This window comes from Pelophylax lessonae (assembly GCF_965119305.1).
Source record: "Pelophylax lessonae genome assembly, chromosome: 9".
In the NCBI taxonomy this organism is placed as follows: Eukaryota; Metazoa; Chordata; class Amphibia; order Anura; family Ranidae; genus Pelophylax; species Pelophylax lessonae.
In genome coordinates this window covers 147,711,307-147,738,314 of record NC_138776.1, presented here as the reverse complement: position 1 = coordinate 147,738,314, position 27,008 = coordinate 147,711,307, and the positions used below count along the sequence as shown (strand labels likewise).

Here is a 27,008-nt window from a genome sequence, read left to right as displayed (position 1 = left end):
ACCACACATTGTATACCCCTGTATGTTGCAGTCTTTAACCTCCCTGGCGGTATGATTATGTCAGGAATTACATACCAAAAGCGGTACAATTCTTTTCATGGAAATTTGGCGTTATGTATTATAGGCCTACAATTCTTAGTAATTACTGACTTAAACCTGACCAAAATAAGACTCTAGTAGACATCCCAGATGTGATAAATTTGAAACACAAACGCATGAATTATAATCGAATCAATAATATTATTTTATTATTTAATATATAATATATATATAATAAAATTATATTGATTAGATTATAATTCATGCATTATATATTATATATAGATATATGTGTGTGTGCATATATATATATATATATATATATATATATATGCATATATACATATATATGCATATATATATATATATATATATACCGGTATATATATATATATATATATGCGCATATTTATATATATGCATATATATATATATATATATATATATATATACATACAATATAAAATGTGTTTTGTGCAACGTTTTTTTTTTTTTTTTTTTTAATTTCCCTCCCTAGTTCCGCTCCCATGCAGCATTGCTGCTGCAGGGAACGAAACTAGGAAGTGATCAGACCGACGGAGGGACAGACGAGCGGCGGGACTCTCGGCTGGCGATCTCAGCAATGAGAGATCATCGCTGGATCGCCAGGATAAGGTAAGAGAACACCGCTGCGCTCTCTGCAATCCACCCCGAGCGTGACTCGGGGTTACCGATCCTGATATGAAAAATCAACCCCGAGTCACGCTCGGGATTACCGCTAAGGAGGTTAAGGTGCCCATCTAATAGTTTTTTGAAACTATCAATGCTCCCTGCTGATACAACTGTTTGCGGAAGAGAACTCATCCTTACTGCTCTTACAGTGAACAACCCCCTGCGTATTTTAAGGTTAAGCCGCCTTTCCTCTAGTTTTAGTGAGTGGCCACGTGTCTTATTGTATTCCCTTTCTCTGAATAGGTTTTTCCATATGCTAGGGTTGCCAGTACAGTATTTGTACATTAATATCATATCCCCCCTCAATCGTCTCTTCTCCAGAGAGAATAAGTTCAGTGCTTGTAGTCTTTCCTCATAGCTGATGTCCTCCATTCCCCTAATTACTTTCTCCAGTTCCAGCACATCCTTCCTGAAGACCGGTGCCCAGAACTGGACAGCATACTCCAGATGTGGCTGGACCAGAGTCTTGTAGAGTGGAAGAATAATCTCTTTATTTCTGGAGTGAATCCCCTTTTTTATACATCCCAGTATTCTGTTGGCTTTGCTTGCAGCGGCTTGGCATTGCATGCCACTGCCAAGCCTGTTGTCTACCAGCACTCCCAGGTTCTTTTCCATCCTAGACTCACCCAGAGGTTCCCCCCCTTAGTGAGTAGCTTGCTTTCTGGTTTCTGGCACCCAGGTGCATTACTTTACATTTTTCAACATTGAACCTCATCTGCCATGTAGTTGCCCACCCCATAATTTTGTTCAGGTCCGCTTGTAAGGTTTCCACATCCTGCCCAGAAGATATTGGCATGCTTAGTTTAGTATCATCCGCAAATACTGAGATTTTGCTCGATATACCCTCCTCTAGATCATTTATGAATAAATTAAACAGGGTTGTTCTCACATATATCCATCCAGTAAGTGACTGGCCTTAGGTGATACACAGAAATGAAACAAATCCTCCTACATACATTGTACCTGTTTATCTGCAGTATTCTCTTCTCTACATCTGTTCAAAGTGCAGAATTATAAGGCCTCTTTCACATTGGTTTTCCAATCCGGTCCGCCTGTCAGTTTTTCAGGCGAACCTAAAGGGATGCTCCATACAGCCCTATGGAGCAGCGGGTGTCAGCGGAGACAACTCCGCTGACACCCGCTGCTATCCGATCCTGTCCGTGAAATCCGGCCAGATGGAAACTCTATTTTCCATCCGTCTGGAGGATAAGATCAGATAAGATCGGATGATCTCCCATAGAGGAGAGTGGGGCTCTGACAGCTCCGTCTCTGCAAAGTAAGCAGACACGTAGCTGTCATCCGCCTGCTCAGCGGGGATCGGCGGATCAATCCCGGCTGAGCAAAACGGAATCCGCCGGGCGCACCGCCCGTGTGAAAGGGGCCTAAAGCTTTTCTGAAAGTTTGGAAAAAGGGGGCAGAGAGCTGAAGTTACACTCGTCATGGTTCTGTGAGAGCTCTAAGAGCTGATTTGAAGAAAGACACAGGAGTGTCTTGGCTGCCTGGGACTCCCATCTCCATTGTCTGAGACAGCAGCAAGGTACCATTGGCTCCTGCTGCTGTCAATCAAAGTCAGACAGCCAATGAAGAGAGAAAGGGGACGGGCCGAGCCGTGGCTCTGTGTCAGGAGCCCCCAGAGCAAGCTGCTTGTTGTGGGGGCACTCAACAGAAGGGAGGGGCCAGAAGCACAGAAGAGGGACCCAAGAAGAGGAGGATCTGGGCTGCTCTGAGCAAAACCATCGCACAGAGCAGGTAAGTATGACATGTTTTTTTTTAGTTAAAAATAATAAACGAGACTGTATCCAAATTATTAATATGGCATAATTCAAAAAAATCTAAGGAAAAAATAACAAAAAAAATTTGTAATAGGGGCTCAGAGTCACATCACAATGTTTATAAAATGCATGCATGTTGACAAGCAGTTTTTAATGCATTGTATTGTGTTTTACTACATATAGGATTTTACTTCTATATGCATTCTACCTGTACAGGCCACATTAAGGTTAAAAATTGCAACTTTTTCTATCATGATATGTGCATCGCGTTAACCATGATACGCATATTTGTGTAAAAATACATAATGTCCAATTTATATGCAATGCACCTGTATGGTGTGAACAAGTCACATAGAAAACAGTTGTTTATAAACGTAGATCAATGCAGCTTAGTGGGCGTGGTGTGGATGAGCCCAAAGGAAATGAGAAAAGTGCAGTAACTCGAAGACAACCACTGGCATTTATCTTTCCATCACCTGACATCAATAATATAGCACCTTAATGGTTGCTATGTTGTATTACTTCAAACTGCATTTTAGATTTGCTCTTTGCAATAAACAACCCCATGGTTCATGGGGTCAGTATGACTCTAACAGTAATACATGGAAGAATTAAAAAAAACTAGTATATTTGTGCAGCCACTCTCACTGTTCCTGAACTGGTAAACTTTTTTCCTAAAGTATATTGTATGAGTCATGAAGATTAGAGATCAGCTTGGGCATCCACCAAACTTCCAACCTGCACTCTTTTTGACTCCAGTCAGCTGTGGGCCAGATCATCCCCCATCCCATAGCACACATAAAGAAAGGGACGGGATGCTGGTGATGTCAGTGCCCTTACATGGACGCATGACCATATTTAGTCAAGGTCAGTGGCTAAATATGGGTATCTCTTTTAGCTCCACCAACAACTATGTAGCGTAAGGCCTGCCTGATTGGATACACATTAACCACTTTACCACCGGAGGATTTTGCTGTCTTACGTCCAGGCTACTTTTTGCGATTCAGCACTGTGCGACTTTAACTGACAATTGCGCAGTCGTGCGACATCATACCCAAACAAAATTTACGTCCTTTTTTTCCCACAAACAGAGCTTTCTTTTGGTGGTATTTGATCACCTGTGCCATTTTTACTTTTTGCGCTATAAACAAAAAAAAGAGCATAAATTTTGAAAAAATAACAATATTTTTCACATTTTTTTATATGAAATTCCCCCCCAAAATTTTTTTTTAAATTTTTGGCCAATTTGTTTTCTGCTACCTATGTTTGGTAAAAAAAAATCACAATAAGTGTATTTTGATTGGTTTGCACAAAAGTTATTGCGTTTACTAACTAAGGGAAAGATTTCTGTCATTTTTGGTGTTTTTTTTTTAACGAGTAATGGCGGCGATCTGCGTTTTTTTTTGCGGGACTGCAACATTGCGGGGGACAGATCGGACCCTTGACTGACATTTTTGACACTTTTGGGGTTACCAGTGACATTACTACAGTAATCAGTGCTATAAATATGCACTGTTACTGTAAAAGTGACACTGGCAGGGGAGGGGTTAATTTTATTGGAGAGGGAGGGGTTAATGTATGCCTGGTGCTTACTAACGTGTGTGGGGGGAGGTGACTGAGTGACACAGGGACAGATCGCATGTTCAGCTATGCTGAACCCTGCAATCTGTCACTTAGGAGATCCACCCGCTCTGTTTACACAAGCGGGCGGATCTCCAGACTCGATTCCCCGACGATCGGGGAAGAGCGGTGGCGATCGCCGCTGCTCCTCCCCTGGCCCGACTCCCGCTGTGACTGAAAACAGCGGGAGTGAGCCTCCGGCGGCGCGCGAGCGCCGCCCAGAAGGGGAGGAGTCCAGCAACGTAGGTCTAAGTCGCTGGACGGAATCGAGCCACTTTGCCGCAGTACAGTCCCAGTGACTGGTCGGCAAGTGGTTAATTGGATAATTTAGGTAGATCCTCAGATTACATTGTTTTGGTAAACCTAAAATGAAGTGGACAAAAATTGCATGACCAAAGAAAGGTTTGTTAATTGGTTTTATTATTCAATCTAAACAACTTTGCTGCTGACCATTTAAAGATTCAGGTTCTGTCGCTGTCATCCTTATTTTTGCTTATTTACTTAGTGGGGTTAATTTACTAAAACCGGAGAGCGCAAACTCTGGGGCAGCTATGCATGGTAGCCAATCAGCTTCAAACTTCAGCTTGTTCTTTTTAAGCTTTGGCGAAAAAAAAAAAAAATTGAATTGAATTGGTTTCTATGCAGAGCTGCACCATATTTGCCCCAGAGACTCACTGGGGGTAAATCTCTGACCTTGAACAAGCATGTGTTCTGACATGATGACAGCTGATATTAGTGAGCATAAAGAGTATAATGTCTTACCCCAAACCAAAGTAGCAGGCTTTGCTGCTGGTATAAGAAAAATTCCATATACTGCTGAGGCATGTAGTAAAGTCATCAGTATGACGTTTCTCCATACTATTTTCATGGGAGGTCTGGGACCTTTCTGCTCTTGATAGGAAGGGTCAAATATATCATCCGTCATTCCACGGTGTGCTCCAATATCCTCAGGATTTACACTGGGATTTTCCACACATGTCCCCACAGTCTGACTCCCTCGATACATGGTCATAACAGAAGAAATCTGCAAAACAAATAAATATTGTAACTCATAAAGAGAATAAAGATTAGCACTTCTAAGTATGTCCATGTTATACAACATGTGTAATGGAAACTGCGTAGAGGTAAAGTGTTACTAAACCCAGGACCCTACATTCGCTATATATGTTTTCCCACAGTACTCAGAACATGGAAATGCAATTATTTTAGTAAATGTAAACTGCTAAATACCTAATTTTACTGTTGTGGGTTTAGTAACATGTTAAAAGCTGAATTCCAGAAAAATACACTACAAGCAGTATATGACCTTCTTAATTTGACCTGGTATCAGCCTCTTGCAGTTCCACTGTACAGCAGAACTCAGACTGCTGCAGTGCTCATATGGTAACAAAGGACTTGCTCGAGAAGGGACAACACCTGCATGTTCCTGAACTGTGGCAGAGAAAACCAGGTAGATCAGGGCTATGTGGGAGATCTATGTAAGTTTAGACAGAAACACAAATATAAAACAGCTCCTGACTGGAGCTGGAGTTCAGCTTTAAAATATCCACATATCTACTTCTACTGATTTTACTTTGGCATACTTAGTATAGATTTGTGATGATCCAAAACGGTATGTGCTAAATAACACAAAAAAGACTAAAAATTAAAAATAAATAAATAAAAAAATGTTCTACTTTTTGTTATAAAAAATATTCAATAAAATCACCATTCTTCATAAATTCTTCCACTACATGTCTTTGGTAGAAAAAAATCCCAATAAGTGTATATCAATTAGTCTATGTGAAAGCTATACAGTAGCATCTAGAGACTATGGCATATACAGTATATTGTCAAAAGTATTGGGACGCCTGCCTTTACACGCACATGAACTTTAATGGCATCCCAGTCTTAGTCTGTAGGGTTTAATATTGAGTTGGCCCACCCCCTTTGCAGCTATAACAGCTTCAACTCCTCTGGGAAGGCTGTCCACAAGGTTTAGGACTGTGTGTCTATGGAAATGTTTGACCATTCTTCCAGAAGCCCATGTGTGAGGTCAGGCGCTGATGTAGGAAGAGAAGGCCTGGCTCGCAGTCTCTGCTGTAATTCATCCCAAAGGTATTCTATGGGGTTGAATATTTAACATTTCTTCCAGATTGGATTGAGGTCAGGTCAGTCAAGTTCCTCCACCCCAAACTCGCTCATCCATGTCTTTATGGACCTTGCTTTGTGCACTGGTGTACAGTCATGTTGGAACAGGAAAGGGCCATCCCCAAATTGTTCCCATAAGGTTGAAAGAGTTCCCTTCACTGGAACTAAGGGGTCAAGCCCAACCCCTTACCATAATTCCCACCCCCCACCAAATTATTTGAACCAGTGCACAAAGCAAGGTCCATAAAGACATGGATAAGCAAGTTTGGGGTGGAGGAACCTGATTGGCTTGCGGAGTCCTGACCTCAATCCAATCTGGAAGAATTGTCAAACATTCCCATAGATGCATTCCTAAACCTTGTGGACAGCCTTTCCAGAAGAGTTGAAGCTGTCTAGTCTATATTTGAAAAGTGATCAGTCACGATGTAATGACGACCTATCTCACTTCTTGAGGCACTTAAAATGCCAGGACAGTACAAATATCCCCCCAATGACTCCTTTTTTTTGGAAAGTAGACAGTCTAAGTTATTTAGTCGGAGGCATGGCGAGTTTCTTGAAGTTGCAATGTTTTAAAAAAATGAAATAAAATATTTTTTTTTCACAATTGTTTTTTTACATACTTTCACCAGTACCATACAGCCTCATCATATGACCGATGTAGCGGTGATCAGGGATACTGACTGGTATGTTAAAAAAATAAAAATGAATTCCTTTTTTTTATTCAATTGTTAAACTTTACTTTTTTTTTTTTATATAAAAAAAAAGGGGATTTTTGACACTGTAAAATCAATTTCTCTGAGGTTAATTGGCGGACACAGCTCCTGATCTTCTTAACCATTGGGTTATACTGCCCCCTACAGGAGTAGGGAACTAGGCAGAAAATAGGTCAGGCTATGCCTTTGGGCAGTCCAAGGGGGTATACTCCCTCTCTCTGCTATAGGTACTCAGTTTTGTTACAAGCACTGTCAGAAGAATTACAACTCCACAGAGGGGTGGGTGCTGTGTCTGTCAATGAACATTAGAAAAATGGATTTTACTGCAAGTCAAAAATAAAATTTTCTCTTTAGTTCATCGGCGGACACAGCTTCTGATCTTCTTAACCATTGGGACATCACAAAGCAGTGTTAAATATGAGGGGTGGGAACACCAAAAAATAAATCCCCAAGGCTATACTATAGCCAACCAGGTAAACTGGAGCCCATCTGAAAAAACAATACACCCTCAGAGGACTAGGTCCTCTAAACAGCAGCCTGCAAAACCTTGCGACCAAAAGAAGCATCCGCAGATGCCAACACTAGGGATGCACCGAATGTTCGGCGGCCGAACATTATTCGGCCGAAAATAGAAAAAATAGCACTTTCGGTGTTCGGCCGAATAAGTCAAAAGGCCGAATAATTTTGTGCCGAATAATAGGGCTGAACGATAGTCGATATGATATTGACTATCGTTCTGTGGCCGTAGGCGATATTCATATCGCCGAGGTCACGATATTTACAGGGGGAAGGGACTCGGAGGAGGACAGGAGGACTCACAGACTTCCGTGAAGCCGGGACACTTCAGCGGTGAGCATACATCCATTACTCACTCGTGCACTGCAGCCCGCCCCACACATTCAGTGAGTCTTACTCTCCTCCCTAGTTTTTTCAATGGCACATTCAGGAAGCCAATCACGCCGTGATTAGCTGCACAGCGAACCAATCACGCGTGCCTTCACACCTGATTGGTTCCGCTGTGCCGCTACTCACGGCGTGATTGGCTTCCTGAATGTGCCATTGAAAAAACTAGGGAGGAGAGTAAGACTCACTGAATGTGTGGGGCGGGCTGCAGTGCACGAGTGAGTAATGTATGTATGCGGCTGTGCTCCTTTCCAGGCTCCTACTAGTCCACCTCCAGCCTCCTACTACCACCACTATGAGACTGTCTGTCACTGTATAATCTGATCGAGTCCACACTGACACTGACTGACTGTCACTGAGTAATTGATGTTACCACATTAACCCTGACCTGCCCAGTGCCCTGTATCTGCAATTAAAATTTACAAGGCTGCCTGCATGCTTCCTGATTTCCATTCCCAGCATCCTTCCCAATCCCTACAGTGTCACTAACATTAACCCTATGGTACAAGGCTGCAGTGTGCACTGAATCCCATTCCCTACAGTAACATTTAGGGAGAGAGAGAGACATGAGAGGACAAGAGAGAGAGAGAGAGAGAGAGAGAGAGGACAAGAGAGAGAGAGAGAGAGACATGAGAGGACAAGAGAGAGAGTGAGAGGACAAGAGAGAGAGACATGAGAGGACAAGAGAGAGAGAGAGAGTGAGAGGACAAGAGAGAGAGAGAGAGAGACACGAGAGGACAAGAGAGAGGACAAAAAATTGGCAAAATAAATGGAAAAAATGCGAAACACCGCGTTCGGTATTCGGCCTTCGGCCTTACATTTTATTATTATTCAGGTTCGGCCAAGAATTTCATTTCGGTGCATCCCTAGCCAACACATCCACTTTATAGAACTTTGTGAAAGTGTGCACTGACAACCAGGTGGGCGCCTTGAAAACCTGCTTCACTGACGCCTGACGGAAGGCCCAAGAGGCGCTGAGCGCCCTAGTAGAATGCAGGTAAAGGAGGAATATGACCCTTGATGGAATAGGCCTGAACCACCGTCTGTCTGATCCATCTAGAAATGGTCGCAAAGAAAGCGGACAACCCTTTCCAAGGCCCATCCGTGAGCACAAATAGTGAGTCTGATTTCCTAAAAGATTCCGTAGCTGCCAGGTACACCTAATCACCCAGACCACATCCAAGGCATGCAAAGCAATTTCCTTTGAATGTATTGGCCTGAGACAACGGGAAGGCAACACAATGTCTTCATTCTAATGAAAATCAGAGACAACCTTCGGAAGGAACGACGGACAGGGGCAAAGAACCACATTATCTCTGTGAACCACCAAGTAAGGTGAACGATAGGATAATGCAGCCAATTATGACACCCTACGCGCAGAGGTGATAACAACCAAAAAGGCCAACTTCTGGGACAGCGTAAGCAGAGGAATCTCCTGAAGATTCCCAAAAGGAGGCTTCTAGAGGACTGAAAGCACCAAATTAAGGTCCCAAGGTGGTAACGGAGACCGCACTGGAGGAGCTTAGTGCCAAGTCTCCCTTAGGAGAATCCGCACTGCACAGGAAGTGAAAAGATCCAGGTGTCAGAGGATGAGGAGGGGCTCCCACTGCAGAAATCGCCGCCCAGAGGGCTCCACTGTCATGGTCGCTGCTATTTTCAATGCCAAACCACTTCAAAACGCCTGCTGAACCACACAAACATGACCACTGTGCATAGAGCACACAGACAGACAGAACACATGACTGATGTTGCAGAGCTGGGAAGGTATGTCAGTAAAGGTAAGTACTGTAAACATAGAGTGCCTACGACAAGGAAGGTTGAGTTGGAAATGGTATGTTCCTTACCAGTTTGTTCCCCTATCCACTCTGATGCACCTTCAGTGAACAAATTATCAATGCAAATAATATAGTATAGTTATTAGTAAATATCGCAAACAAACAAAAGATTTCCCAGCACACTTACCAGCCAGCCTGCAAAACAAACCAAATTGGCCCTTTTTAACAATTTGCGTTAAAAACCGAGGGTTTTGTTTGCAACAACAACCAAAACAAATGAAATCCTCTGTTTTTAATGCAAACTGTTAGGGTCAATTTGGTTGTTTTGCAGGCTGGCTGGTAAGTGTGCTGGTAAATCTTTTGTTTGTTTTTGATGTGTATTGCCCTTCAATGTGCACCGTAAGGCTAGTTATAGGTTGGGTTGGTTGCCATTTTTTTTGTACAATTAGGTAAATGTAGCTGTTTTTAGACCTGGTGAGGTCTATAAGTGTTGATTCACCTCCGATTGCCAACCTGAACACTGACATGCAACGGACCAAAGCGGCGCCACAGCACCTATTATGGTATGCTGACTCCTCAATGCCTGACTTACATAAGCTTTCTCACTGCTTGTCAGAGGGCACTGCACATGTGAACAAGCCCCTAGTGATGAAAAGTGGGCGTTCCTGGATGGACTGTTTCCAAATACAGTCCCCACCCATGCTAACGTCTGCAATGGAAATTACACACACAAAACCATGCCTATAGGGACAGAGATAGAATTAGCACATCCCTAACTTGATGCAGTCACAAATGATTGACAACAGGCAAGACAGATTTAATAGTCAGGCCAAAGACAGACCCGATAGAGAGGTGAAAGGCTTTGTAATGCAGGGAATTAGTGATCCTCAGAAAGGTGCTGCAGGTTGCATACATTTTATTTTGGAGGTGATAGCAGGCAGACATTTGAGACTAAAGCCCCGTACACACGTAGCGATTGTCGGCCGCAAATATTCGGCCGCCGACCGATCGGCCGATTGTAGGCTTGTTAGTATGATGCTTCCGACAGCCGACAGCGCATTTTCGGCCGAACAGAATCTGTCGTGCAAGCATTAAAATTTTTGTTGGCCAACACCAGAACGGCCGATTGTTCGCCAGTCAGTACAGATTTCGGTCGACAGACAGCAGATTTGCAAGACTGGGCATGCTCAGAAAAGAAAAAAGACAAGGAAAGTTAATCATCACATGACATCACTTCTGCAGTCGGCTGTTGTTGGCCGACAAAATTCGTGTGCAGTCTTTTGCAGTTTTGAACAGACACGACAGCCCTGGACAAAAGACGGCCGATCGTTCAGCCGACGATCAGTACGTGTGTACGGGGCTTAAGGCCCCTTTCACATAGGCAGTTTTTCAGGCGGACCGGAATCAGAAGGTCCATGGTGCTCTATAGACAGTAGGATGTAAACAGACTTGTGCAGCCATGCTGCTGGTATAACTGCTTGCTGCCAAATTCGTATATTTGCATATATGGCACCAAGCAGATAATATGCTTGTTTTCACATTTTTATCCTTAGGTGCATCTAGGTGCTTTTGATCTCCTGCAACCTTTTTGAAGCCACTTCCTAACTACACCAGCGATGGCTGCAGGGAATTCCTCAGGAGGGGTTTTGTGATGGTTACAACAGTGGACTCTGCCTGCCTACTGTATGTTGAAGCTGCCACTGGCCTCAATTAGAAGTCTGTGTTATAGGTTGACAACTGGAAAGGAACTGGGATAAAGGGATAGAGTCTTGTCCACCTCTAATAAGAAGTGTCTGAAACAGGCCCTTCATGGCAGGATAATCATTTTAGCGAAAGCTACAAATGTAAAATGACTGTTGAATTTACATTACCATATTAAAGGATAGATGAGGTTTTAATGATTGGGTTTACATATACTTTAAAGTAGAACTCTAGCTTTTACTCCAGAGCGCTGTCTCCCCCTACCCCATAGTAGTAGTAGTAGCGGTCATGTAATGATGTGTGAGAGCTGCAGTCCAGGAAAAAGGTTAAAGTGACTAGAGTGTTCCAGCCAAAGAGGAGCACTGAAATGAGGTGGAAGCCGGGAACAGCACTAGAGTGTGTAGAGGTACGGTAAGTAGAAATTGGCAATCATTTTTCTTTTGGGGGAAACCAAAAAGAAAAAAATAACTTAGTTTTACTTGAGCTGCAGGTCCAGAATAACCAGAGTGAATCATAAAGTATACCGGTACACACATCTCTATATACATAAACACCTACAGATATTATCTCAATGACCTTTCTATTTGCTAGTGACCAACAATAAATGTTGTGTACTGGTTGCTATGTGTTAGTGGGCTTTGTACAAAAGAACTTCTTTTGCACTGTTTTAACAAAAGTATACTGACGTCACACAAGATTTTTCATCTTGTGATGAAAGTTATATAAATTACTTGTGGAATATCTCTCATTTTTGTCTTAAGCATTGATCTGGTGCTGTACTCACTAACAGAGTTCACTCTGTTGCTATGGTCTATTATATTTTTATTTTCCAGATAGACCGGAATCACAGTTTGCAAAACTCCAGGCCACGTGCTCCCTGCTTTTGAGAACTGCCAACTGTAGTCTGCAATGGATTTTACAGAAGCATTGTAAAATCCTGTGAAATCTCGATATCACAGTACACGCACTTTTCAGATTTCAAGGTAAACTGTTGTATATGTGACATTAGCATATCTGAATACTATGAGAAGTTCTAAGAATACTTTTTCCTGTTGCCTGGAATTGTTTTTTGCAAAAGAGGTAGGACAACCCCCCCCCCCAAAAAAAATAACTAAATATATTAAAGCGGTAGTATACTCCTCCTTTTTCTTTTACCTACAGGTAGGTAAGCCTATAATAAGGCTTATCTGTAGGTACAATTAATATCTCCTAAACCTGCACGGTTTAGGAAATATTTGCCCTGCATGCAGCCGCTGACGCTAGCGGCGCATGTGCTCTGAAGGTCCGGCGGACCTTCAGAGTTCCTTGCCGGGCACTTGCCGGAAAGTGACTCCCGCACGCACGTGCGGGAGTGACGTCATCGTGGCTCTGGCCACTCACAGCGCCAGAGCCGCAGAACCTGGAAGAGACACCAAGGGAGCATGTCAGCTCCCACAGCGGTGTCCGGGGGTCCGTGTCGAGGCTTTGTTTTAAGGTATTTCATAATGAGCTAGTATGCGATGCACACTAGCTCATTATGCCTTTGTCTTGCAGGGTTTGTTTTTATACCTTTTAGGCAGTATACAACCGCTTTAATAGTAAAAAGGCTAGGTCAGAGCATGTAGGTCCTTTACAAGATAATTTAGAGGTGGCGACTGGGGACTGCAGAGAAGGCCAATTTATTACCAGCCCCTTAAGCGGATCTAAATGCCATGGTGCAGGTTGGCGGGAAGTGGTTAAATACCTATTTCAGCTCTGTGTATACAAAGGAAAATGTCAGTGCTTAAGTTTATAATAGGGATTATACTGGTATAGCCCCAAAAGAACCACATTCTATATTACATATAGCAATGGCAGTCTTCCATAGAGTGCTCGGTCCTATTTACTTGAGCTCATACAACCAAAAAGGATGAGCCATGTTCGTTCCTCCTCACTGGCAAACTGATGCCTGCTTTATCATATTTTTTACAAGGCTGAGCCTGGTGAACAATTTCTGTCATGATCACTTGAACAATAAGTAAAGCTGGCCTTAGATGTACTGATGAGATGCGAAACAGGCCCTTATCGAGTACCTCTAAGAAACAATATTGATAATAAAAGTGCTAGCTGGAGATTTTTATAATTTGTTGGAAAATATCTGTTTAAACTGGCTGATACTTCCCTCTTCTTCATGAGAAGAAAGTAGAAAAAATAACCACGTGTGAGTTTCTTCAGTCTAGCAGGCAAGTCATACAACAAACAGTGGTTGGTCCCAGTGCAACAAGTGATAGGCAATTGTCTCCCCAGTCGTTCCATCTCAGAGAGGCATCTGCTTGTCTGGTGCTAGATAAAGCCACAAATTCTTCATCCTAAAGATGGCTTTATCCTGCACAAGGCCTTTATATGTTTTATATTTGTTGGAAGCAGTTGGTAAACAAAAGAAAATGATAAAGAATACATTTTGTAAATAAATCCAAATATTTTTTGAATTTCCCATAAAAAGCACGACACTGCTTAACACATAAAAGCAATAAATAGATTTACTTTTTTATATTATTATAAAGATAGGCTGCCCTCTCCACTGATTTCAGCACAGCTATGCTTTTAAAACGGCACATAATGATATATCATCATATACATATATCAGATATCCTGTAAGCATGCGTGTGAATTACAGACATAGGCAGTAACTGCAACGCACAACGTGAAGAAAACTGAAGGCATCTGGCTGAAGGCAAATTCAGGCCTATCCTCACAGGAATGTGTGCAAGTGATGGAAGGTTTAATGATTATTAATGAATGCTTAAACTAAACCTTTTGTCAGAATTTTATTTTAGGTCCACTTGCCCTCCTTTCCCTCCATTCTTCATATTATAAACTAAACAGAGCACCCAAACACTTACCTGAGCCCGGGCACAGTCTCCCTCTGGGTCCTACAAGCTGCGGAGTGCCCTTTGTTTCCAGTCTAAAGCCAGACACTTCAGAGACAGAGTTCAGAGACAGAAAATGTCAGAGGCATTGCCTTTATATGAACAGCCCCAGACCAAACGGAAAGTATTTGGATGCTCATTTTATCAAAGTGGCCCAAACGTTTAGACTTCAGGTCCACACGTTTTGTTGTTTTTTGTACTATATTAGAGTTAAATAAAATGTGGGATTAGAGATGTGATATTTCATTTTCATAGAGAAAGTAGAAAACCTGTCCACATGCGGATTTTCTGTCCTACTTGAAACCCCACTGAACGCTTTATTTACCAGTACCGTCAAGTTGCTCTGAGGCTTTTACTACTTTTGGTTGCTTGACTTCCTTTGTTTCCAAATTGGTTTTCTAGGCTGGACCAAAACAGGCATGGAGCAGCCCACCTCAAAAACGGGGCTGGGCTACCTCATACTGAAATGAAATAAGCAGCCCTCCAGTTGGCGTTAGTTGTTTTACAGCACTGTTGAAAAAGCTGATCAACTAGCTTCCAAGAAAGGAGTACTATGACAATAGTATCAGGTATTTCAAATATAAATATAAATTAAATGCTACTGATTAAAAAATATTAATTAAATACTAGATGATAATTATCTGTTTGTTCAAGGAAGCAGGCTTTCATTTCTGACCTCCTAAAATGCTTGCTGTTTGGCTTTCTCTAACTTAAGTACCGGTACTTACTGAGTCACTGACCCTCAACAAGTATTGTGGCAGCCTTCTATTTCTACAGCTACTTCAATTTGAAGTAAAGTTAAAGTGATACTAAAGTCTCGCTTTCTTTTATGCTAAAAATAACAAACGTGTTATACTTACCAGCCCTGTGCAGTGGTTTTGCACAGAGCTGCCCAGATCCTCCTCTTCTCAAGTCCCTGCCTGGCTTGAGCTCCATAGATTGCTATGGGGGGCACCCGAGCCGAGCCGCAGCTCCCTGTGTCCATTCAGACATGGAGCCACAGCCCGGCCCTGCCCCCTTTCTCTCCTTATTGGCTGACTGACTTTGATTGACAGCAGTGGGAGCCAATGGAGCCCCGCTGCTGTCTCAGCCAAGGAGGAGGGGAGTCCCGGGCAGCTGAGTCCCCCGTGCAACATCGCTGGATCTAGATGGACCTCAGGTAAGTATTAGGGGGGCTGAGGGGAGCTGTTCCACACAGAAGGGTTTTTTAAAATCCTAATGCATAGAATGCATTAGGATAAAAAAAAACTTCTGCCTTTACAACCACTTTAAAGTGGTTGTAAACCCCATTAATGAAAGTTGAACTAAGCACATATATCCGTAGTGTTTACTTATCTCTCCAAAGCTCTAAGTGTCCTTTCTCTCTGGTGCTTTGTTCCTCTGTTAACAGCATGAGCCACTTCTAACAAGTTCTCTGACACATGAGATAAGAGAAGCTGAAAAATTGGGTCAGGTACAGTGCTTAGAGGGAGATAAGCAGGGAGCTTGTCTATTCATACTACAGCTCTGCATGTTCCTTCGTTCCTCTGCCTATGTGGAGGGGGTGTCCCTTACTCCCAATCAGCTCTCACACAGTGTAAGCCCATTCTCCTACTCCAACCTACATACTGCTGAAAGAGGAAGAAAGATTTTTAACACGATCTGCACTTTCCAAAGGTGTAGAAAGCTGAATACAGCAGATAAACAAGAAAAACGTATGTAGGAGGATTTGTTTCATCTTTGTGTATGTAAGGGTTTACAACGACTTTAAACTCCTCTATTTTGTGCCATTTCCAGGTTTGCGGCGTAAAGCAGTAAAGTTGATCTGAATTTTAGCCAGGGAAGTAGCATTTTCAGCAGCAATTGCCACCTACATTTTATAAGCACAGGTTTCCATTACAGCCCATCTTCAGGGAGATATAACAGATCAACATTTAACCAGTTCTGTGTTACTAAAAAGCACAAATGTATGGAAAGGAAAAAAAATTATTTTGCATACAGCATGTACTAGGACCTACAACAGTTTTTATTTTAGCATCCTATAATCCCCTTCATGGCAAGGTGCAGACTGAGAGAAAGAGCAGCAGCACTGCAAACCAATCAGGATCCACTGCACTACACAGTGCTGTCAATTAAACACTGAAAGCTTGCTGACAGGAGAGAGCTAAATTGATATTAAACAAAGAAGTGTTAGGCCCCATTCACACTAGTGCGACTTGTCCTGCGATTTTGGGCCGCAAAATCGCATGACAAGTCGTTTTCCATTATTTTCAATGAGCCCCATTCATATCAGTGCGTTTTGAAGTCGCACCGACTTCAAAGTAGTTCCTGCACTACTTTGCCACGATTTTAATGCGTTTTGAGGCATATAGCCTTGCCATTGCTTTCAAAATCGCGCCGCGAAATTGCGGTAAAATTGCGGTCGCATTAGTGTGAAAGGGGCCTTAGGCTCCATTCACACTGCCGCGACTTGTCAGGCGACTTCTCAGCCTGACAAGTTGCGGCCCGTCGTGGTCCATGCACTGCTACAGGACCCATTCTAATAGGAGTGACACAAGTCGCTCCGACTTAGAAAAAGGGTCCTGTACTACTTCAGGGCGACCTCAGAGCGACTTGCATTGACTTCAATTATGTGAAGTCCGTCCAAGTCGCGCCGAAGTCGCGGTGCTCGGGACTTCACAGGTCGCCCCCGAAGTCGTGCCGCTTCAGTGTGAATGCGGTCTTAAAGTGATTGTAAAGTTTCAATTTTTTTTCCTATAAAAATAACAAACATGTTATACTTACCTGCTTGCTATAGGGGCACCCGAGCCAAGTCACAGCTCCCTGTGTCCATTAAGACACGGAGCCCCGACCTGGCCCCTACCCCCTCTATCCTGATTGCCTTGCTGACTTTGATTGACAGCAGTGGCAGCCAATGGCTGCTGCACACAGAAGGTTTTTTTATCTTAATGCATAGAATGCATTAAGATATAAAAAACCTTCTGACTTAACAACCACTTTAGATTGCCATAATTTATTCACATAAATCATATATATAACATGCCACTGTATTTTGTTTATTTACAATGTGCTCTAAGTACCTAATTTCCGCAGCACTGCTGTGTGGTCACATGATCTTTCCCTGTTTTTTGGCATCTGCGGGGAAAGATCTTTGGGAGGGGCTTCTATTACTCTGCTGATGTTTGCTCTCTACTGTGTAAGTTTGTGTCTGGCCAGCCATGATTGGCGTTGTGCCAATCACATGATTTAAAAAAAAAAAAAAAAAAGACTTTCAGAAAAACATTTCAAATTAAACTATAAATATCAAATAATTGTTTTATAGCTTTCTATAAATCTTTATTGAACATCAAATGTGTATTTTTGCGCATGAATATGGTGTAGGTGGAGTCAAAGATGACTGACACTAGCTTTCATTTTGTTCATACGGCATCTGCATCCAAGGCTTGTTTTACTTTACAGGTGTTAGCAATTACATTAGATATATTTAATACTGATTTATATTAACATTAGGCTTTTTTGTGAGTCTCTTAGTGAATGTAATCCATCAATATACTATATCCCACCCCCATAGTGTTTAGCAATAGGAGGACAAGGAAGAGGAGGGAGGGGACTGTCATTTACCACTATGTATACGCCCACGGGTGACTCTATAATCACATTGGCTGCACAGATAAGGCAAAAGAGGAAATGAAGAGCTTAGAATGGAACTGAAATATGAGCATGCTCAGTGAAGGACACTACCTGGTCTACACAATCTCAACCTACAATGCGGACAAAGAGAAGATGGGAGGAGCAGCTGAAGACAGAATCAACCAGGTATATTTCACTCTACACAAAACAAATGCTCTAGGCCCCTTTCACATTTGTGCGACTTGTCCTGCAACTTGGGACTGCAAAGTCGCATGACAAGTCGCACCCCATGACTTCCAATGAGTACTGTTCATATCTGCGCGACTTCAAAAAAATTCCTGCACTATTTGGGTCCAACTTTGATGCGACTTGAGGTCCATAGACCTCAAGATTACACAGGCATTGCTTCAAGTCCAATCAAAAAATCACTGCAAAATCGTGCAACTTTCAGGTCGCACAAGTGTGAAAGGTGACTTAGTGGTTTTGCGAGTATGAACACTCTGCTGTCAGTCAAACTCCTGTGAGGAGAAAGTCAAGAAGCGGCTTACAGGAACTGTGTATGTCTATGGCCTGTATTGTGAGTGCACCCAGAATGTGAACCCCCATAGCACACGACTTGCTAAGGAGGCACACAGAGGAAGGGGAAGCAGACGGTGCAGGAAGGGGACTGCCAAAAAGGAGGTAAGGGACTATTATTGCACAAAGCAGGTAAGTATAACCTCTTTTTTCATTTTAAGAAAAAACAAATAAAAATAACCTTGAATATAATTTTAACTTCTTCCATGGAGTTTCGCTTCCAAATAAGTTGCAGGAATGTACAATTACCGGCCACTTTATTAGGTACACCAGTTCAATTGCTTGGTAACACAAGTTGCTAATCAGCCAATCACATGGCAGCAACTCAATACATTTATGCATATAGACCTGGTGAAGACGACTTGTGCAGCTTCAAACTGAGCTACAGAATGTGAAAGAAAGGGGATTTTAATGACTTTAAACGTGGCATGGTTGTTGGTGCCAGACAGGCTGGTCGGAGTATTTCAAAAACCGCTGATCTACTGGGGTTTTCACGCACTACCATCTCTAGGGTTTACAGGGAAAGGTCCGAAAAGAGAAAATATCCAGTGAGCGGCAGTTGTGTGGATGAAAATGCCTTGTTCATGTCAGAGGTCAGAGGAGAATAGGCAGATTGGTTCCAGATGATAGAAAGGCAACAGCAACTCCAATAACCACTCACTACAACCAAGGTACACTATATTACCAAAAGTATTGGGACACCTGCCTTTACATGAACTTTAATGGCATCCGAATCTTAGTTCGTAGGGTTAAATATTGTGTTGGCCCACCCTTTGCAGCTATTGCCTCGTTTCCACTGAGTGGTACGGTTCGGTTCAGAACGGTACACATTGCGTTTCCACTGCCAATAGTACCCTTTCATGATAGGCGTGGTGTAGCAGGAAAGCTGTGATAGAGGATTCTCTGTCAACCAATCAAAGTTCTGCAGAATGTAGCTCCACCCTGTTGGTACGGTACTAATGTGCTTGGTACCCCAACGAAAGGGTACCAAAAAGTGGTACGGTTCAGAATTAGGGTACCATTCATAATGGAAACGGCATAAATAGCGTACCGTACCGAACCGTACCAGAAAGCTCAGTGGAAACGAGCCATATGAGAGCTTCAACTCTTATTGGAAGGCTGTCCACAAGGTTTAGGAGTGTGTCTATGGGAATGTTTGACCATTCTTACAGAAGCGCATTTATGAGGTCAGGCACTGATGTTGGAGAGAAGGCCTGGCTTTCATCTCCACTCTAATTCATCCCAAAGGTGTTCTATGGGGTTGAAGTCAGGACTCTATGCAAGCCAGTCAAGTTCCTCCACCCCAAAATTGCTCATCTATGTCTTTATGGACCTTGCTTTGTGCACTGGTGCGCAGTAATGTTGAAACAGAAAGGGGCCATCCCCAAACTGTTCCCACAAATTTGGGAGCATGAAATTGTCCAAAATGTCTTGGTATGCTGATGCCTTAAGAGTTTCCTTCATTGGAACTAAGGGGCCAAGCCAATACTTTTGGTAATATAGTGTATGCAGAATACCATCTCTGAACCCACAACACATCAAACCTTAAGGCAGAAGGACTACAGCAGCAAAAGACCACACCTAGTTCCACTCCTGTCAGAGAAGAATAGGAAACTGAGGCTACAATTTGCACAGGCTCACCAAAACTGGATAATAGAAGATTGGAAAAATGTTGCCTGGTCTGATGAGTCTCGATTTCAGCTGCGACATTCAGATGGTAGGGTCAGAATGTGGTGTAAACAACATGAAAGCATGGATCCATCCTGCCTTGTATCAATGGTTCAGGCTGGTGGTGGTGGTTTAATGGTGTGGGGGATATTTTCTTGGCACACTTTTGGCACTTTTCCACTGCAAGTACCGGCTCGGCTCCACTCGGCCCTGCTTGGCTCGGTTTGGTTTTCCACTGCATGGTACGGTGTTGGAACGGTTCGGTACGGTTTGCTTTTCCACTAAAGTAGTAAGTGGGTGGGATAACGATTCTCTGACCAATCAGTGGCTAGTAGTGACAAACTGTCAAGGCTGCATGCAAAGGATTGTGGGATATGGTACCGGTACGGCCCTCTTGGAACCACAACCGAGGTGGTACCGTTTAATTGAGCCGCATCGTTTGGTTCCAGGTAGTGGAAAAGCGCCGCTGTACCGTAGCGAACCGTTCCAACACCGTACCATGCAGTGGAAAAGCACAAAAGCGAGCCGAACCGTTTGGTTCCATGTAGTGGAAAAGCGCCATTTTGGAGCCCCTTAGTACCAATTGAGGATAGTTTAAGCTCCACAGCCTACCTGAGTATTGTTTCTGACCATGCCCATCCCTTTATGACTACAGTGTACCCATCTTCTGATGGCTCCTTCCAGCAGGATAATGTGCCAAGTCACAAAGCTCAAATCATCTCAAATTGGTTTCTTGAACATGACTATGAGATCACTGTACTCCAATGGCCTCCTCAGTGACCAGATCTCAGTCCAATAGAACACCTTTGGGATGTGGTGGAACAAGAGATTCACATCATGGATGTGCAGCCAACAAATCTGCAACAACTGCGTGATTTGCTATCATGTCAATATGGACCAAAATCTCTGAGGAATGTTTCCAAAACCTTGTTGAATCTATGCCACGAAGAATTAAGGCGGTTCTAAAGGCAAAATGGGGTCCAACCCGGTACTAGCAAGGTGTACCTAATAAAGTGGCCAGTGAGTGTATTTTACTTAAATAATGTACAACATTACAACTGCATTAATACATTCCTAAAATAATAATAATTGTTTTAAAATCCTTGATCCCCAGATGGAAATGTATATCTACTACAACCACTGAGGTGTGAACATGGCTTTAATGAATTTGCACACGTAAACTGTGTTGGGTTTTAGAAAAACAGAGTACGGCATCCCTGCCCTGTTCTGAAAAATCAATGGCCAGCAAGAGAGCCTAAAATCTTAACACAACATTCTTATTGAATGTGAGTGAACATATTTCCAACCATTCCATGGACATGATGATCATGTTCTATTTTAGTAAATCAGGTAAAGGCTGCTCTCCTGCATTGCTAGAGATGGATGGCCCAGCTTACAATCGTAGTGGATCTGGCCCTCTCAGTGATGTCTGATGTTTTCCTCTGTAATCCTGACACACCACATTGCATCAGAGCTGTTATTACACATATGAAAAACTGAAAGGAAAAAAAAAAAAAAAAAACGACTGCACCTGAATGTGTTTGAACAAAGGCCTCACTGCGTTTCACCATAAACATGGTTCCCAGATGAACGCACAACAAGGGATCAGGTGAAATATACTGTATACACACAAAAGATGGGGGCTGCAACAGAACTTTCCTGAAAGATGTCATTGTTTGTTGTACAGAACATTCATGTAAACGGCACATCCCTTCCTCCCATTCAGTCATGATGAGGAAAGGCTGTGTTGCTGTTGTTATGCGGAGTAGAGAAAAAGAGGGCAGAATAGATCATCAAAGCCTAAGGAAGGCAAGGGAATAGGGCTGTGAAATGACAATTTGTTCTGTTAGGCTTAACGTTGCTATAAATAGCCGTGAAAGTGGCGTTCTCTGCTACATTTTCATTAACCTAGAATGAATCAGCTCCATCACATCCTAAGCGCAGTGTGTCCTATATAGACCACCCCCCCTTCCTTCCCCTCCCCTCCATGAATATCACCCCAGTCATGGAGCCTTCTCATGGATGCCCACATAGAACATCACTACAGACAGGGGGCATACAGGATATGGTGACCCCATGTCAAAGACATTCAATCTAGACAATTGCGTGTAAAAAAAAAAAAAAAAAATTAAAAAATTATTAATAAAAAAAAAAAAAAAAAAGAATCCTAAGGAATCAATGAGGCAGGATAGACAATTGCCCCCTGTACATGACAAGTCAATGTATACATGAAGAGGGCAGAGAAAAGGGGGTCCATCCACCATGCCATGTCGTCATTCCTCTGCAGGAGCAGCCAGAGTAATAATGGGGGAGTATTAGGAGTATGTGGGGAGGGGGGAGGATTGTGAGTATACCTGGTGTGTGTAGGTGAGGATTCTTCCAGCTGTAGAGGACAATGGTGGGCTTGTTGTCCAGTTGTTGGGTGGTGATGAGATGTGAGTATCTCCTGTCTCCTCTCCTCTGCTCCTAGTACAGCTCAGCTCTCTTCTCTCCTCTCTGCTGCTGCTGCTGACGGGGAAATGATAATACAGCCTGCAAATTTATTCCACGAACAGCGCCGCCGCCTATTGGCTCAGAGAAATTTGGTGCCACACGCTGCAGGCACGGCTATTGGCCGCCCGCAATCTGCTGACTGCAAGTCTGCTGCACTACAAGTGCGCTGTGTGTGAATGACAGCCAGAGCCCCGGGGATTCACCGACCATTCACTCTTGGAGGAGGTGACCTATAGTTACCTACGCAGCGCTCTCATCGCCTGATTCTACGTGTAGATGTCATACATACCGTCTACGTGCTCACACGTTACATTCATGTGGCCGCAGCTCTGTCTTACCACTTGCTGCTGCTGTAATCTCTCCATAGACCAGTCCTACGCACATCACCCTGCTCTTCACTCTCCTCACTCTACTCACCCTGCACTCTTCCCTCTCCTCACCCTGCACTCTTCCCTCTCCTCACTCTACTCACCCTGCACTCTTCCCTCTCCTCACTCTACTCACCCTGCACTCTTCCCTCTCCTCACCCTGCACTCTTCCCTCTCCTCACTCTACTCACCCTCCTCTTCCCTCTCCTCACTCTACTCACCCTGCTCTTCCCTCTCCTCACTCTACTCACCCTGCTCTTCCCTCTCCTCACTCTACTCACCCTGCACTCTTCCCTCTCCTCACCCTGCACTCTTCCCTCTCCTCACTCTACTCACCCTCCTCTTCCCTCTCCTCACTCTACTCACCCTGCTCTTCCCTCTCCTCACTCTACTCACCCTGCTCTTCCCTCTCCTCACTCTACTCACCCTGCTCTTCACTCTCCTCACTCTACTCACCCTGCACTCTTCCCTCTCCTCACTCTACTCACCCTGCACTCTTCCCTCTCCTCACTCTTCTCACCCTACTCTTCTCTCTACTCACCCTCCTCTTCTCTCTACTCACCCTCCTCTTCTCTCTACTCACCTCCTCTTCTCTCTACTCACCCCGCTCTTCCCTCTACTCACCCTGCTCTTCCTTCTACTCACCCTCCTCTTCTTTCTACTCACCCTCCTCTTCTTTCTACTCACCCTCCTCTTCTTTCTACTCACCCTACTCTTCTCTCTACTCACCCTCCTCTTCTCTCTACTCACCCTCCTCTTCTCTCTACTCACCCTCCTCTTCTCTCTACTCACCCTCCTCTTCCCTCTACTCACCCTCCTCTTCTCTCTACTCACCCTCCTCTTCCCTCTACTCACCCTGCTCTTCTCTCTACTCACCTCCTCTTCCCTCTACTCACCCTCCTCTTCTCTCTACTCACCCTCCTCTTCTCTCTACCCACCCTGCTCTTCTCTCTACTCACCCTCCTCTTCCCTCTACTCACCCTCCTCTTCTTTCTACTCACCCTACTCTTCTCTCTACTCACCCTCCTCTTCTCTCTACCCACCCTGCTCTTCTCTCTACTCACCCTCCTCTTCTTTCTACTCACCCTACTCTTCCCTCTACTCACCCTGCTCTTCCTTCTACTCACCCCCCTCTTCTTTCTACTCACCCTCCTCTTCTTTCTACTCACCCTACTCTTCTCTCTACTCACCCTCCTCTTTCCTCTACTCACCCTCCTCTTCTCTCTACTCACCCTCCTCTTCCCTCTACTCACCCCCCTCTTCTTTCTACTCACCCTCCTCTTCTTTCTACTCACCCTACTCTTCTCTCTACTCACCCTCCTCTTTCCTCTACTCACCCTCCTCTTCTCTCTACTCACCCTCCTCTTCTCTCTACTCACCCTCCTCTTCTCTCTACTCACCTCCTCTTCTCTCTACTCACCCCGCTCTTCCCTCTACTCACCCTGCTCTTCCTTCTACTCACCCTCCTCTTCTTTCTACTCACCCTCCTCTTCTTTCTACTCACCCTCCTCTTCTTTCTACTCACCCTACTCTTCTCTCTACTCACCCTCCTCTTCTCTCTACTCACCCTCCTCTTCTCTCTACTCACCCTCCTCTTCCCTCTACTCACCCTCCTCTTCTCTCTACTCACCCTCCTCTTCCCTCTACTCACCCTGCTCTTCTCTCTACTCACCTCCTCTTCCCTCTACTCACCCTCCTCTTCTCTCTACTCACCCTCCTCTTCTCTCTACCCACCCTGCTCTTCTCTCTACTCACCCTCCTCTTCCCTCTACTCACCCTCCTCTTCTTTCTACTCACCCTACTCTTCTCTCTACTCACCCTCCTCTTCTCTCTACCCACCCTGCTCTTCTCTCTACTCACCCTCCTCTTCTTTCTACTCACCCTACTCTTCCCTCTACTCACCCTGCTCTTCCTTCTACTCACCCCCCTCTTCTTTCTACTCACCCTCCTCTTCTTTCTACTCACCCTACTCTTCTCTCTACTCACCCTCCTCTTTCCTCTACTCACCCTCCTCTTCTCTCTACTCACCCTCCTCTTCCCTCTACTCACCCTCCTCTTCTTTCTACTCACCCTTCTCTTCTTTCTACTCACCCTACTCTTCTCTCTACTCACCCTCCTCTTTCCTCTACTCACCCTCCTCTTCTCTCTACTCACCCTCCTCTTCCCTCTACTCACCCTACTCTTCTCTCTACTCACCCTCCTCTTCCCTCTACTCACCCTCCTCTTCTTTCTACTCACCCTCCTCTTCTTTCTACTCACCCTACTCTTCTCTCTACTCACCCTCCTCTTTCCTCTACTCACCCTCCTCTTCTCTCTACTCACCCTCCTCTTCCCTCTACTCACCCTACTCTTCTCTCTACTCACCTCCTCTTCCCTCTACTCACCCTCCTCTTCTCTCTACTCACCCTCCTCTTCTCTCTACCCACCCTGCTCTTCTCTCTACTCACCCTCCTCTTCTTTCTACTCACCCTCCTCTTCTTTCTACTCACCCTACTCTTCTCTCTACTCACCCTCCTCTTTCCTCTACTCACCCTCCTCTTCTCTCTACTCACCCTCCTCTTCCCTCTACTCACCCTGCTCTTCTCTCTACTCACCTCCTCTTCCCTCTACTCACCCTCCTCTTCTCTCTACTCACCCTCCTCTTCTCTCTACCCACCCTGCTCTTCTCTCTACTCACCCTCCTCTTCCCTCTACTCACCCTCCTCTTCTTTCTACTCACCCTCCTCTTCTTTCTACTCACCCTACTCTTCTCTCTACTCACCCTCCTCTTTCCTCTACTCACCCTCCTCTTCTCTCTACTCACCCTCCTCTTCCCTCTACTCACCCTGCTCTTCTCTCTACTCACCTCCTCTTCCCTCTACTCACCCTCCTCTTCTCTCTACTCACCCTCCTCTTCTCTCTACCCACCCTGCTCTTCTCTCTACTCACCCTCCTCTTCTTTCTACTCACCCTACTCTTCTCTCTACTCACCCTCCTCTTTCCTCTACTCACCCTCCTCTTCTCTCTACTCACCCTCCTCTTCCCTCTACTCACCCTCCTCTTCTTTCTACTCACCCTCCTCTTCTTTCTACTCACCCTACTCTTCTCTCTACTCACCCTCCTCTTTCCTCTACTCACCCTCCTCTTCTCTCTACTCACCCTCCTCTTCCCTCTACTCACCCTGCTCTTCTCTCTACTCACCTCCTCTTCCCTCTACTCACCCTCCTCTTCTCTCTACTCACCCTCCTCTTCTCTCTACCCACCCTGCTCTTCTCTCTACTCACCCTCCTCTTCCCTCTACTCACCCTCCTCTTCTTTCTACTCACCCTCCTCTTCTTTCTACTCACCCTACTCTTCTCTCTACTCACCCTCCTCTTTCCTCTACTCACCCTCCTCTTCTCTCTACTCACCCTCCTCTTCCCTCTACTCACCCTGCTCTTCTCTCTACTCACCTCCTCTTCCCTCTACTCACCCTCCTCTTCTCTCTACTCACCCTCCTCTTCTCTCTACCCACCCTGCTCTTCTCTCTACTCACCCTCCTCTTCCCTCTACTCACCCTACTCTTCTCTCTACTTACCCTACTCTTCCTCACCCTGCTCTTCCCTCTACTCACCCTACTCTTCTCTCTACTTACCCTGCTCTTCTCTCTACTCACCCTCCTCTTCCCTCTACTCACCCTCCTCTTCCCTCTACTCACCCTACTCTTCTCTCTACTTACCCTACTCTTCCTCACCCTGCTCTTCCCTCTACTCACCCTACTCTTCTCTCTACTTACCCTGCTCTTCCCTCTACTCACCCTACTCTTCCTCACCCTGCTCTTCCCTCTACTCACCCTACTCTTCCTCACCCTGCTCTTCCCTCTACTCACCCTGCGATCACTTCTTTAGGCATTCATGCATTTTTCTTATTGATCTAAATACAGCCCATTGATTGTAATGCTCCTGTACACACACAGGCAATGCAATGCATATAGATTAGTAATTTCCTGTACACATCATCAGAAAATCTGAGGGAAAAACTCCCCTTTCCAAGCGATCGTACCATATTCTGATGATTAAAAGCA

At 44.4% G+C, this 27,008-nt stretch overlaps 1 protein-coding gene across 2 annotated transcripts in view; it reads right to left on the bottom strand.

Moving 5' to 3' along the window:
* Window positions 1-27,008, bottom strand: part of SCD (stearoyl-CoA desaturase) — a 74,784-nt gene that overhangs the window by 24,466 nt on the left and 23,310 nt on the right. Inside the window, exons 1-2 of one of the 2 annotated variants that reach the window (XM_082269288.1) lie at window positions 22,460-22,568; window positions 4,905-5,166 (exon numbers count right to left, since the gene is read on the bottom strand). In XM_082269288.1, coding sequence (XP_082125414.1) covers window positions 4,905-5,154 — 250 coding nt within the window. In that variant the 5' untranslated portion in view covers window positions 5,155-5,166; window positions 22,460-22,568. Of the gene's footprint in view, window positions 1-4,904; window positions 5,167-22,459; window positions 22,569-27,008 lie in introns of those variants that run through there. The other variant, XM_082269287.1, reaches the window with a different exon arrangement.